Below are 16,208 nucleotides of genomic sequence, written 5' to 3'. Positions count from 1 at the left end.
ACCTCTCTCAGACAAACGCTCAGAAGGATTAAAGGAATCATAATTATTAACATTATTAAAACATTCAGTGACCTTTTTCCTAATAGTCTTCCGCTGACCTACAAATATCTGTAACTTATTCATATTTAACAAAATATAACGAGCTAGGAAAGAAAATTAATTATTGGACTCTGGGCAACCCTCAAACACAAGAATTTTACTCCGGCATATTCAGCAGTCTCCATCAAAGCCCCACGTTGGGTGCCATAAGCTGAAGTTTGAACATTTACAATGGTAGTTAGGAAAACTCTTCAACACAATTCACCAAGTTTATTATACCCATTTCAGAGAAATAAAAATGCTATAAATTGTCTATTCAGATTGCTTGAAGGAGGTTATATCTAGGGGTAATTTCCAAATTACTTTCAGCTTTTCCAACCTCACCTGTATAAACAACAAAAAGGAATATATCAAGATATAATAAACGAAAAGGAAATTATATAAATTCAATTTGAGCAAAGTATATACAGTGCAACCTTGACATATGAATTTAATTCGTTCCATTACCATCGTTGTATGTCAAAACAGTTGTATCTCAAAGCATTTTTTCCCATTTAAAATAATGTAATATGTATTAATCCGTTCTAGCGCCATGAAACCACACCAAAACACAGCTAAATTACATATATACACAATCTATACACAAACAAACGAGGAATCACACACATAATGATAAAATAACAGTACTGTAATGTGATAAATGATAATAAACGTTAATAAAATCAATAAAAAAAAGGAATTTTACTTACCAAAACGAAAGATGATGTGAGGCCAGCAGGAGGAGGAGGTAGGGAGGGGTGGTAGGGAACGAATTGTTCTCTTTTTATTTATTTATGTTCACTAATAACTATGTAATAAAAATACTGTACAAATGAAATAATATTGCTAAACTATTCTCTCTCTCTCTCTCTCTCTCTCTCTCTCTCTCTCTCTCTCTCTCTCTCTCTCTCTCTCTCTCTCTCTCTCTCTCTCTCATGTAAACACTTACACATCATCATCCCCTTCACGTCTGGCCTTTTTGGCCTCACTTTCTTCTTGATTTTCACTGCGTGAGACCTTCACAAAGTAACGATCAAGGGAGGTCTGTTTCTGCCTCCTTTTTAAAATGTTACGAAAGAATGTGAGACACGTATCATTAAATAAGCACTCGCTCTTCCTGTAGACAATTTCTCTGGGTGCCTTCTTTCAACAAAATCAGACACTTCCTGCCACTTGCCAAGGATATCCCGAATTTCACGTGAAGTTAGTTCCTCCTCCGGTTCGACATCCTCCTCACTGCTGAGTTCCATCATTACCTCCGAGTGGGAAATTTTCTGTAACTCCTTCAGCTCCTCTGTTGTGAGTTCTTCAGCATGCTCGTCGACGAGGTAGTTAACATCTGCCTCGTCTACCTCCAGGCCCATGGATCGACCAATGGCTACGATCTCCGCCTCAACAGGTTCGAATCCCTCAAAGTCTCTCTCTAAAACAACATCGGGCCATAGTTTTCTCCAAGCTGAATTTAATGTCCTTTTAGTAACACCTTGCCAGGCAGTGTCTATAAGCCTAAGACAGATCACAATGTTGTAATGATCTTTCCAAAATTCCCTCAGTGTTAGGTTTGTATTATTGGTGACTTCGAAGCAACGCTTGAAAAGATGCTTCATGAAAAGTTTCTTGAAATTGGAGATTACCTGCTGATCCATGGGCTGGAGGATAGACGTTGTATTGGCTGGGAGATAGATAACTTTAATAAATTTAAATTCATCCAAAAGGTCATCCTCAAGGCCAGGAGGGTGACATGGAGCATTATCCAGCAGAAGGACACACTTAAGTGGCAGACCATTATCGGTTAAGTATGTCTTCACTGAAGGGCCAAAAACTAAGTTCATCCACTCAGTAAAAAACTGACGGGTCACCCATGCTTTACTATTTGCACGCCATAGAACTTGTAATTTTTCTTTTAACACTTTGTGAGCTTTGAAGGCCCTTGGGTTTTCCGAGTGATACACTAATAACGGTTTCACTTTGAAGTCACCACTAGCGTTAGCGCAAAGGGCAAGCATGAGCCTATCTTTCATAGGCTTATGACCAGGTAGACTCTTTTCCTCTGCCGTGATATACGTACGTCTAGGCATTTTTTCCAGAATAAGCCTGTTTCATCGCAATGAAACACTTGTTGCGGTAGGTATCCTTCTTCACGAATGAGTTTTTCAAACACCTTAATGAAGTTTTCAGCTGCCTTAACATCTGCACTCGATGCTTCTCCATGACGAACGATAGAATGAACGCCAGTTCGTTTCTTAAAATTGTCAAACCATCCACGACTGGTTTTGAGCTCCTCACCACCTTGAGACGATTCTCCCTCCGTCTCGGCTGCATTTTGCTTAAGGTCTTTGAATATGCTGCTAGCCTTCTTGCAAACGATCGCTTCCGAAACCGAGTCACCAGCCAATTCCTTCTCCTTAATCCAAAGTAAAAGTAGCCGTTCCATCTCATCATGCACATCAGTTCGTAGTTTAGAAATAATGGTGATGCCTTTGGAAGGTTGCTGCTGCTTTATAGCTTCCTTCTGCTTGATTATCGTGGATATTGTAGAAGGATTTCGACCATACTCTTTTGCCAAATCGACGATACGAACACCACATTCATGCTTTTCTATAATTTCACGTTTTGCTGCCATCGAGATCATTTTCTTGGGTTTTTTGTTTTCCCTTGCTTTGTCTTTAACCATGGGACCCATGGTTAATAATAAGATACACAAAATAACCCGAAAATTAAGCACAAAGTACAACGAACACAACGACGTGTAAACGTTGCAGCAACAACAAACAAACAGACCGAACGCCATCTATCGGTCGTCTCTACAACTATCGAGATAATTTTCTTTAATATTATTTTATCACCTGCCTTGTTGATAATAAAATAGTCAAAATAATAATACATACATATATATACCAAGGCACTTCCCCCAATTTTGGGGGTTGCCGACATCAACAAATGAAACAAAAACAAAAAAGGGGACCTCTACTCTCTACGTTCCTCCCAGCCTAACAAGGGACACAACCGAGTTCAGCTGGTACTGCTAGGGTGCCACAGCCCACCCTCCCACATTATCCACCACAGATGAAGCTTCATAATGCTGAATCCCCTACTGCTGCTACCTCCGCGATCATCTAAGGCATCGGAGGAAGCAGCAGGGCCTACCGGAACTGCGTCACAATCACTCGCCATTCTTTCCTATTTCTAGCACGCTCTCTTGCCTCTCTCACATCTATCCTCCTATCACCCAGAGCTTCCTTCACTCCATCCATCCACCCAAACCTTGTCCTTCCTCTTGTACTTCTCCCATCAACTCTTGCATTCATCACCTTCTTTAGCAGACAGCCATTTTCCATTCTCTCAACATGGACAAACCACCTCAACACATTCATATCCACTCTAGCTGCTAACTCATTTCTTACACCCATTCTCACTCTCACCACTTCGTTCCTAACCCTATCTACTCGAGATACACCAGCCATACTCCTTAGACACTTCATCTCAAACACATTAAATTTCTGTCTCTCCATCACTTTCATTCCCCACAACTCCGATCCATACATCACAGTTGGTACAATCACTTTCTCATATAGAACTCTCTTTACATTCATGCCCAACCTTCTATTTTTTACTACTCCCTTAACTACCCCCAACACTTTGCAACCTTCATTCACTCTCTGACGTACATCTGCTTCCACTCCACCATTTGCTGCAACAACAGACCCCAAGTATTTAAACTGATGCACCTCCTCAAGTAACTCTCCATTCAACATGACATTCAACCTTGCACCACCTTCCCTTCTCGTAAATCTCATAACCTTACTCATACCCACATTAACTCTCAACTTCCTTCTCTCACACACCCTTCCAAATTCTGTCACTAATCAGCCAAGCTTCTCTTCTGTGTCTGCAACCAGTACAGTATCATCTGCAAACAACAACTGATTTACCTCCCATTCATGGTCATTCTCGTCTAACAGTTTTAATCCTCGTCCAAGCACTCGAGCATTCACCTTTCTCACCACTCCATCAACATACAAGTTAAACAATCACGGCGACATCACACATCCCTGTCTCAGCCCCACTCTCACCGGAAACCAATCACTCACTTCATTTCCTATCCTAACACATGCTTTACTACCTTTGTAAAAACTTTTCACTGCTTGCAACAACCTTTCACTAACTCCATATAACCTCATCACATTCCACATTGCTTCCCTATCAACTCTATCATACGCTTTCTCCAGATCCATTAACGCAACATACACCTCCTTACCTTTTGCTAAATATTTCTCGCATATCTGCCTTACTGTAAAAATCTGATTCATACAACCCCTACCTCTTCTAAAACCACCCTGTACTTCTAAGATTGCATTCTCTGTTTTATCCTTGATCCTATTAATCATTACTCTACCATACACTTTTCCAACTACGCTCAACAAACTAATACCTCTTGAATTACAACACTCATGCACATCTCCCTTACCCTTATATAGTGGTACAATACATGCACAAACCCAATCTACTGGTACCATTGTCAACACAAAACACATATTAAACAATCTCACCAACCATTCAAGTACAGTCACACCCCCTTCCTTCAACATCTCAACTCTCACACCATCCATACCAGACACTTTTCCTACTCTCGTTTCATCTAGTGCTCTTCTCACTTCCTCTCTTGTAATCTCTCTCTCATTCTCATCTCCCATCACTGGCACCTCAACACCTGCAACAGCAATTATATCTGCCTCCCTATTATCCTCAACATTCAGTAAACTTTCAAAATATTCCGCCCATCTTTTCCTTGCCTCCTCTCCTTTTAACAACCTTCCATTTCCATCTTTCACTGTCTCTTCAATTCTTGAGCCAGCCTTCCTTACTCTCTTCACTTCTTTCCAAAACTACTTCTTATTCTCTTCATATGAATGACCCAATCCCTGACCCCACCTCAGGTCAGTTGCCCTCTTTGCCTCACGTACCTTGCGCTTTACTTCCACCTTTTTCTCTCTATATTTATCATACTTCTCTATACTATTACTCTGCAGCCATTCTTCAAAAGCCCTCTTTTTCTCTTCCACTTTTACCTTCACTCCTTCATTCCACCATTCACTGCCCTTCCTCATGCTGCCTCCAACAACCTTCTTGCCACACACATCACTTGCAATCCCAACAAAATTTTCTTTTACTAACTTCCACTCCTCCTCTAAATTGCCAGTTTCTCTTACTTTCACTATGTCATATGTCATATTCAACCTTTCCTGATATTTACTTTATACCCCCGGTTTTATTAGCTCTTCAACCCTCACTAGCTCCCTTTTACATCCACCTACTCTATTCCCCCATTCTTTTGCTACAACTAATTTCCCTTCCACCAAAAAATGATCAGACATACCGTTAGCCATACCTCTAAACACGTGCACGTCTTTCAATCTTCCAAACATTCTTTTAGTTATCAACACATAATCCATTAATGCCCTTTCTACTATTCTTCCATTTGCCACTCTTACCCATGTATACTTATTTTTATCTTTCTTTTGAAAAAGCTATTACTTATCACCATCTCTTGCTCAACACACATATCTACCAGTCTCTCACCCCACTCATTTTCACCTGGTACGCCATACTTCCCAATGACGCCTTCTACCTCTCCAGCGCCCCCTCTAGCATTTAAGTCACCCATGACAACTACATAATTCCTTCTACCCAGTCCTTCTACACGCCTAGTTAATGCATTCCAGAACTCATTCCGCTCTTCTTCACTTTTCTCACTACCTGGCCCATACGCACTGACAAATGCCCAACATTCCCTACCCAACCTAACCCTTACCCACATTAACCTAGATGATATCTCCTTCCATTCCACTACTTTATATGTCATCCATTCACTCAGCAACACCCTCTCTCGCTCTTCCCCTTTCAATCCCAGACACTCTACCAGACATTTCACCAAACAGCACTTCACCCTTTCCTTTTATCTTCGTCTCACACAAGGCCAATACATCCATCTTTCTATTCCTAAACATACTTCCAATTTCACATCTTTTACTCTATCGTACTACATCCACGCACATTCAAACACCCCAAAACTAGCGTGCAGGGAGCAGTCACTCTCCCCCTAGCTCCATCTCTTTGTCGATGTCTCACAGGATTATAATACAGGAGAGGGGGTTCCCAGCCCCCTCGTCCCGTCCCTTTTAGTCGCCTCTTACGACACGCAGGGATAACGTTGGCGCTATTCTAATTGTTTTTATACCCCCGCAGCCATAATAATAATAAAATAGACAAAATAACACGAAAAATAGGCACAAATACAACGAACACAATGATATGTTAACGATGCAGCACCAACAAACAAACAGAACGAACGCCATCTATCGATCGCCTTTACAACTATCGAGATAATTTTCTCGTTTTTTTCTTATCACCTGCTTTGTCTTTAGCTCTGGGACCCATGGTAAATAATAAAATAGACAAAATAACACCAAAAATAGGCACAATTTCAACGAACTACACAAACAGACCGAACGCCATCATTCGGTTGCCTATACAACTATCACTCATCGCAAAATCGTATTTAAATATTTCGTTGTATATCAAAGCATATATTTTCTAAAATTTTCTGTTGTATCAAAAAAATCGTATGTTAGGGCATTCGTATGTCAAGGTTCCTGTGTATCAATAAATCGTAAATTGCATATATAATCTATATAAACCTAATAAGCAATTATCGATAATGTTGGGAGTGCTCGCCAATGTAAGAAAAAGGGAATTTATCCTTGGACAAAGCCACTTCAATTAAACATATGGATAAATTATATCCTGGAAAATGAAATACATTCCGACATCAAAACAATATCCTTAAGCTATAAATATAAGCAATATAATTTTGTATACTGTAATGTATTCACTATAACATTCATCCTTCGAATTAAATCTAATATAAAGTCTTACCAATAATATAGATACGAAAGATGAATGTAGGCTGCTAACCCAGGACGACCTAGCTTCACCAATTATACCTAAGCAAAAGTACTGTACAAATAGAACAAATTAATATGAGAAGCTAATATCAAAATTAGTTTAATAGTACACAATATATATATATATATATATATATATATATATATATATATATATATATATTTATCAGAGAGGAAGGAATTTATTATTATATTGGTGTTTTGAAGGCTTAAGGCAATGGATAATGATTACCATTAGACATTAAGAAACCCCTAACAATGCTTGGTTCTCACCTTTATCCATGCAAGCTATGAGACGAGTCGAATGCCCTCAAAGTTTAAAGTCTCATGTCGAAGGAAGCTCAGTGTTCAAATTAAGGGAATTTAGTTCATGTTGAATAACTTCGTAAATGTGGAAACACTTGAATCACATAACCCAAACATGGTTCGATAAAATAGCAGCACAGCACAAATTCAATGAGATAAAAATCTTGTAGCACAAATCTAGCTGGTAAAATATTTGTGTCCAAATACTGCCAGTGAAGCTATTGACGGTATGGTTTGCTAGGCAAGACTGACGTGGGTATATCCATGAACCTCCCAAGTAAAAAGAAAATGGCGTGATTAGAAGGCTTGTTAGCTAATTACTTAGCTCGTAATAAGCAAGCAGGACTTAGATGGTACCAAGCATACAAATGTATTTAACTACGGTAGTTATTTTAATAGTTTAAGAGAAAAGTCCTCCTTACTTCAATAAATACATATATACATATACTAATAAACAAATGTAAGCAATTTTAACTTCCGTTTAGCATTGTCCATCACCAGAAGACAGTTCAATGGCAAGTTCTTTTCAGTCAGGTATGCCTTAACCTTGGGGAAAAACACTTCATTGATCCACTCACTAAAGAATTGTCTTGTGACCCAAGATTTAGTGTTAGCGCGCCACATAACTGATAGTGCACTTTTCAAGATATTGTTTCTTTTGAAGACCCGGGGGCTGTCCGAATGGTACACTAACAAGGGTTTAATCTTGCAATGGCCACTGGCATTAGCATACAGCAGCAATGTCAGTCTATCTTTCATTGGCTTGTGACCTGGAATCTTCGTCTCATCCTTGGTAATGTAGGTATTGGCCGGAATTTTCTTCCAAAATAACCCGGTCTCATCGCAATTGAAGACTTGCTGTGGGATAAAATTTTTTTCCTTAATGTATCGGTTGAATTCGCCAACGTATTTATCAGCCGCCGCCTGATCCGAACTGGCTGCCTCCCCATGCCTAGTCACATGGTGAATACCAGTTCTGTTACGGAATTTCTCGAACCAGCTCCTGTTCGCTTTAAAAGTAAATGACGAATCACTTTCACTAGTACTGGCACTTTTCTTCACTAATTCTTCATAAATATGAAGAGCTTTCTCACAAATGAAAGCTTCACTTACACTTTCCCCAGCCAACTGCTTTTCTTTAATAAATATAAGGAGCAACTTTTCCATTTCCTCAATTACTTGTGGCCTTTGCTTACTAATGGCTGTCACTCCCTGTGCAACATTAGCTTTCTTTATCACTTCCGTATTTTTCAAAAAGGTCGAAATGGTCGACTTCGCCATGCCATACTGTAAGGCTAGATCAGACGCTCACACACCATTCTCATATTTCGCAATAATTTCCTTCTTCAACTCGATCGTTGTTCTCACTGTTTTCCTCTTTTCCTTCCGCTTATCACTAACTTTCATGGGGCTCATTATTATCGGCAAAAAAAGGCAATAAAACGCACTAAATCACAATAAATTCTTAACGTGTTGTCGGACTGACGATCTCTTGAAATGATGCTACCCGACCCGGCGAGAGTAGCCGAGATGGCCGCTTATCTCACTCAGCCACGCATTTGGCTGTGTTCGAGTTCCAATTTTTTGTTCGAACACCGCAGCAAAAATTACTCTAATTTTTTTTTGGTCGAACACCAATTTGTTCGAATTAAGAGTCATTCGACTACCGAAGTACCACTGTATTTCATTCAAACTTCTTTTTTAATGCTTGTTATATGCTGCAGTGTTTTTACATGTTCAATACTCCATATACGAAAATCTTATGAAATTATCTTGGTTATTTTGTATCCTTTAGGCTGGAGAAATATTTTTTTCCTATCATTTATTCTTTATAGTTTTATAGTGATGTTTGATTGTGATTTCTATTTTACAGTTGATGAATTCGGGAAGAAAATTGTCACCCTTAGCTTTGATGAAAAAGATCGATTTATATACACATGTGAGGTAAGCTTTGACAATTTTTTTTTTATTAGATACTATTTTAGAAAATATTTGTTTGTTAATCATTTTAGATATATTGTACAGTAATTATTTGATTTTTATAAAAGTTTTAAATTTTCACATTGTTGTTACAGTTATATAAGTTTGACAATTTTTTTTCCCTATTAAATTCTACTTTCGAAAATATTTGTTTTTTTAGTCATTTTAGATATACAGTACTGTACAGTAATTATTTGATTTTATTAAAAATTTAAAATTTTCACAATATTTTTACAGTTCATTTTATGATTGCTTAATTTGTTGGAAGGTGAAGGCATTTTATCTGGCTGATTTTTTATTGTCCTTTATTTTGTCAAGTGTTAGATTTTATCTTTTCAATGCTTAATTATAAATTCATATTTTATTTTCAGATATGCAATGTAGAATGCGCTCAAAGAAAAATGTTGGAAGCTCATTGTAATGGTATGAAACATTTAAAGGTAGGTGTCACTATTTGGATTTATAGAGACTAGATTGAAGTATGCCTATTGAGGAAAAGTTTTAAGAAATATTCCATCAAAGCATGTCCAGGTAATACTACAGATGCATATTTTTTTTAGGTTTTTTATTTCAGAGTTTATTTAAAGCTTATGAGCACTCATCGAGGTAATTCTCAAGAATTTATATTTGTCTGTTAAACAACCACAACCAAAGATTGAGAGTTGGGTAGCGTGCTAAAATTTAAGTTTTTATTTGTAATAAAGAGGAGTATATTTCAAGGTTTTACTTTTTATTTGGGGTGTATTGTTGAAGATAGTTTCAATGCACATTCTTTGTTTTATAGTTTGCCCTGTTGTCTTAGAAATATATGGTCAGTTTTTAATATGTAATTCTGCATGCCCTACTCTTTATCTAAAATATAAGGGCTCTCAGAACGATAAGAAAAGTCACTATTGTTAAGAAGTAGTCAACAATTATTAGGGAAGGTAATGGGAATCTTTGTTAATCACTCATCCAGAGCCAGCGGATGAAATTTTTGTTGATTGTCTATAACATTACATTAGGCAAAAAGCTATGTTATATAGGTATCATAAACATGATACAAACTAATGATATGCCATCTACTGAATTTTTTTGTAACTTTTTTTTTTAATCTCCTTAGATGATTAGATTTCATTGGAAGTACAGTAGCATGAACAAACTTTAGATTTTGAAATTAAGCACATCTTACATTATTAGTGCAAGTATTAGTTTTTATAATTACTGTCGTAAAGTAATAATTTGAAAATTTCTTTTACCTCAACTCCATTAATTAAAACAAAATCATGGTTCAAAGCTAACACTATCAAATGACTAACTATTGTAACCAAACCACTTTATAGCAATCCCTTACTTTGTGTGTAGGTTGTAGTAGTAAACTTCGTGTATCATCATGAATAATTTGCATGTTTTTATAATTGAAAGGGTGTACATAAACCCTTAATTAATGCTGTGTAGTTAAAGGAATCTAAAGGGGAAAGTAAGATATAAAGCCAATATCAAATATGCATATATAGTGATTTGTTCCTACATGAATACAAACCATCATCCTTTAATAGGGGTATAATTTTGGCGAAGCTGGAAAAGGCTGTTGAAACTAAAATTCTGGCTGTTTTAATCTTTAACATTTTCCTTTAGATTGAATAATGTGCTGGTACACTGTCATGTTAGAGGTATATTAAAAGAAGACAGGGATATGCAGTTTCTAGATAAATTGTAGATGTGTGACATTATTCTGTAGTAAACTGCTGTTATCCCCACCGTTCTTGCTAGTGTGGCATACTGATGACAACAACATGGACCTAAATAAGTTTGCATTCATGAGTTATTGCTAATGCATTTTTTGAAGAAGGAGGTTATGCTGGAGGAGTATGTTACTAGCGGCGCCACTTTATTACAGTACGGTCCCGAATTATGCGTGTTCGAATGATAAGATTCCTTATTTATGCGGTCGCTATTTTTCAAAAATAAATTTTCTGTATCTGCGAAGCTGTTCAAAGTCGCGAGTCATACACTACAAAATGTATCAAATCTATTGTCTTTTTAAGTATATTGGTAGCCCTAAATACGGTAGTTGATACTAAATGTTACAAAACAATATTAACCTTACATCTTATTAACATAATTTCATAATAAATAGCCTATTAAGGATAAAATTCCACGTCAACAATGAAATCAACTTTAACTGTGCGAGTCCAGCTGACAAAATGTAAACGGAATTGTGGTTACGTTCTCGGCAATCTTTATTGTTCTCTAACCTTTCGATAATTTCAATAATAGTGTTAATGATGGTATAAAGCATTATTTAGTGCAGTATATATGAAAGGTTTATTGTTCCCTTCGGGTGTTCAAGGTTTTCACACGTAGGCTGGGTTCGTTTATTGGCAGTGAATAGCCTAACCCTCGGTAACGAGTCGGCAATATTTTGTCATATTTTAAACAGCATAGATTTGCTTTACAAATATTTTTTTTGTATAGTACACGATATAATAATAAAAACCTCTTTCTCTTGGGGAGGGGGAGAGAGAGAGAGAGAGAGAGAGAGAGAGAGAGAGAGAGAGAGAGAGAGAGAGAGAGAGAGAGAGAGAGAGAGATTGATGAAAATCTCTCTCTCTCTCTCTCTCTCTCTCTCTCTCTCTCTCTCTCTCTCTCTCTCTCTCTCTCTATTTAAGAAATAGAATTTTACTTCACATATGGCAACATGAGTTTAAGAATGAAATTAACATGACTATTGTTAGTTGTGGCGATCAATTCCTCACTTCAGGTGATACAGGAAACAAAAAGGCATTCAATTACAACAGCTGATTCATTCTCTCTCTCTCTCTCTCTCTCTCTCTCTCTCTCTCTCTCTCTCTCTCTCTCTCTCTCTCTCTCTCTCTCTCTCTCTCTCTCTCTCTTGGTATACAATACTTATATATAGATGAAGAAACCAAATTGGTTTTCTTAATAAAAAGTGTCAATTAAATACGAAACGAAAACATTATACCGTGTATACGTCCATTTCAATCGTAGCTTAAAATACGGCATCCGATTTCATCACCAAACCATTATTTTTTAGGAAACATTATTTTATTCTAGAAAATTGGTACTCTTTAAATAGTTAATTGCACATTAAGAAAACGTGTACTTTTGTTTTTAAATTTCGGGTGTGTTTTAAAACTCGAGTATTGTTGACCTTTTTGTTTTACTTTTGGCTGTGATCGGATCAGCAGATGTCTAGCTGCCGCTCTCAATAATATGCGCGTATGAATACAGTAACAAAGTATTGTTTATACTATTTCCTAACTTATTCAAACCATCTATACAGTTGTTATTACATAAGCACCAATGTGTTAGATTTTATAACCTATCATAGTTTTTTGTTTAGTACATTTAAAACACACACACACACACACTCTCTCTCTCTCTCTCTCTCTCTCTCTCTCTCTCTCTCTCTCTCTCTCTCTCTCTCTCTCTCTCTCTCTCTCTCTCTCTCTCTCTTTCTCTGATTATTAGAAATTCTTTGTATCATGATTCGATGTTTCTCTTATGGGAATAGTAAGGCATCGGAAGGAAACCATTGATTTGCCACTCGCCTTCTGCCAGAAATATGACGTCATCAGACTTTTTTCTTAAATTTACGGTAAGTGTACTCTTCTCACAACTAATGAAACAGACCACTAAAACACTTGATATCGTTACTGGGTGTTTCGACGATGGAAATGCGGTGATAGGATTACTCGGTAACACACCTAAGGGAAATCACTTTGTTTGTCAGCGCGCATCAGCCAGTATTATGACGTCACAAGACATGTGATGTAAACTCGACAAAGAATAACTTGCAAAATAAGTAAATTCATTATCTTTTTTTTCTTGCAAGAAGTTAAAGAAAATACTAACTTACCAAGGAAATGTATTTCATTATATGATGTAAAAGGAAATCTATTTTCAAGAAAATATTTGTTATATTAGTGTAGTTTATTTAGATAAATATTGATCTACCAAATTTACGCTACGTAGTACTCATGATGACCCATACAGACCCATGAAATAGTTTGTATCGTTACTTGATATTTCGATAATGGGAATACTAATATTAATCGTTAGCTTTTTGGAGGGAAATTGCTGTATTGCCAGGTCGCTTTCCGCCGGTAATATGACGTCACCAGACATAATATGAAATCGGAAGATATTAAAACTGTTCTTAATGTACTTTTTACCTAAAAAGGATACTGTATATTATCAAGAAAAGAAAGTAATAATTTACTAAGATAAATCAGTTTATTTTTATACAAGGAAATAGATTATTTCCAAGGAAATATATGCCCAATTAGCATACTATTTCAGATAGACTTGTGAGGTCATCACCCTGAAAAAAATCGTCGTAAAGTCGAATTGTCATAAGTCGCATAGGTCATAAGTTGAGCACTACCTGTATTTAAAGTTTTGAACGTCATTTGGCAAAGCGTTTAAATAGGTAGGCTGAAGGTAATCAACTGTTCCTCAGTTTGCAGTTTGGCTTTCAAATAAGCTATGGAGCATTTAATGCTATTCTTAAAATCTCCATTGCTGTACAGAAATCCCTTTATTGTGTTCTGGAAGTTTGTATGATTTGCCTTGATTTTAGTGTTGCCTTTGATTGTATCAGTCATGAAGCCCTTGATTTCAAACTCAAACAGTTTGCAGTGTAGATATTTTCTTAGCATCATTATTAAATTTTCAAGCAATAGATTGCAGAGTTGTTGTTGATGTACACCATAATAAGTACAGAAGCTCCCTTACTTACATTCATAGATACAAACAAATCCAACCAAAGATAACAAAGATAGGATAAAGAAATACTGTATTATAACATTATACAGTGAACCCTCGTTTATCGTGGTAGATAGGTTCCAGACCCGGCCGCGATAGGTGAAAATCCGCCAAGTAGTGACACCATATTGACCTATTTATTTAACATGTATATTCGGACTTTTAAAACCTTCCCTTGTATGTAGTACTGTTAACAAACTACCCTTTAATGTACAGAACACTTAATGCATGTACTACAGTACCCTAAACTAAAACAGGCACAAATATTAAAGGCGATTTTATATCATGCGTTTCCTAAACACGCTAAAAAGCACGATAAAAAATGGCAACCAATGTTTTGTTTACGTTCATCTCTGATCATAATGAAGAAACAAATTCATTTAGTGTACACATATGTATAGGTTAGTTTTTGCATCGATTATATTGATTATACAGTATGTTGATTTTGTTATTACCAATGTTTTACTTAATTTTTCTTAGGACTTCCAAATGAAATGTTTTTCTTTATGACGCCGCCTGAAACGACGGCGTCATAAAGTACTGTACGCTCAGTAAACAACCACGCTCAGAACAAAGAAGGCATTTAACGCGCATGATGAAAGTGATAAATAATGATATTTACAGTAAAAGCATTTACAAAATATGTTATTACAAATATAATTTACCGTACCTATATAAAATCATACAGTACATATTGTACGTAGCAAAGCAGGAAAACAATTTACGAGAGAGAGAGAGAGAGAGAGAGAGATAGAGAGAGATATTGTTTTACGTACGTACTGTAAATGTAAATTTTGAACAAAAAAAATCAATTTGAGAGAGAGAGAGAGAGAGAGACAGAGAGAGAGAGATTGTTTTACGTACGTACTGTAAATGTAAATTTTAAACAAAAAAAATATGATAGGTTACAACATGTAGACTTCTAAAACCTTCCCTTTAACTTAATGCATACAGTACTAAACTATAAAACAGGTACAAATATTAAAATGTTAGAATATTAAAGCAAAAAATAAAGATTGTTACTGTACTCACCACGAAAGAAGTTCAAGAAAAACTTGAATGATGATGATGATGAATTTGCTGCACAGTAGAAATGATGATGATGAAGCTGATGATGTCTTCTACTGTGCAGCCAATGATAGGATTTTACGTCTTCAGACGGAGGTGTCTTTTCCTGGGACACCTCTTCAACTTCTTCAATTTCTTCCGAAGGCGTACTAGCAGGAGGAACTGGCTCTTTTTTGCGAGGCTGGAAGAACATTGTGATCGGAAGTTGCTGCCGCTGCTTCTTTTTTCGATCTAAGAGCATCCTGTAGGGAGTCATGATGTCATCGACCTTGTTGGAGAATTGCATAGAACGAACCATATTCTCGTCCCACTCTTGCAACATTTCTTTCACCTCCTTTATATGGTTGCAGACCTTAGCAAGCCATTCTAGTGTTAAGCCCATTTTTTCGACATTTTCTTGGGTCTCTTCCTGGGTTTCACTCTCTTCTTCGCTTGCCGATTTCGTCAGGTCTTCTAGGTCTGCGTCAGTTAGCGGCTGGGAATGGCAGTCCAACAACTCGTCGACGTCTTCAGTCGTCATGTCGCCAAACCCGTCACCTCCAATTATGGTAGCCAACTGCACAGATTTCCGTATTGCAGTGTGTTGAATCTCAGCAGGTGTAAATCCCTCGTCGTCGTAAACAATCTGGGGCCACAACTTCTTCCAGCTCGCATTCACAGTTGCAGGTTTCATCTCTTGCAGTGCCTTCTGAATATTCTTCAGGCACGTGGCTATGGTGTACTGCCGCCAGTACGCCTTCAAGTTAAAATCTTCATCCTCATCATCTTGGGCAGCATCCACACACGCAACGAGGTCCGCCAAGGTATTCTTCGTGTAGAGGGCCTTGAACGCCCTGATAACCCCCTGGTCCATCGGTTGAATTAATGACGTGGTGTTGGGTGGCAGGAACTCAACCTGGATGCCCTCACGCGACAGGTCAGTTGCGTGTCCACCAGCGTTATTCATAAGGAGAAGGATCTTGAATGGCAAGCCCTTCTCTACGAGATATTCATTGACTTGCGGGATGAAACACTGGTTGAACCAGTTGGAGGTCAGCATCT

General features: G+C 37.3%; 1 protein-coding gene across 1 annotated transcript in view; it reads left to right on the top strand.

The window, feature by feature from the left end:
* The window catches only part of LOC137636721 (uncharacterized), a gene marked incomplete at both ends in the record, with an annotated part of 131,752 nt that overhangs the window by 11,168 nt on the left and 104,376 nt on the right, over positions 1 to 16,208 (top strand). Inside the window, 2 exons of the mRNA XM_068369099.1 lie at positions 9,223 to 9,293; positions 9,701 to 9,769. Coding sequence (XP_068225200.1) covers positions 9,223 to 9,293; positions 9,701 to 9,769 — 140 coding nt within the window. The remainder of the gene's footprint in view (positions 1 to 9,222; positions 9,294 to 9,700; positions 9,770 to 16,208) is intronic.

This window comes from Palaemon carinicauda, unplaced genomic scaffold (assembly GCF_036898095.1).
Source record: "Palaemon carinicauda isolate YSFRI2023 unplaced genomic scaffold, ASM3689809v2 scaffold368, whole genome shotgun sequence".
Lineage (NCBI taxonomy): Eukaryota > Metazoa > Arthropoda > Malacostraca > Decapoda > Palaemonidae > Palaemon > Palaemon carinicauda.
This window is presented reverse-complemented; position numbering and strand designations above follow the sequence as displayed.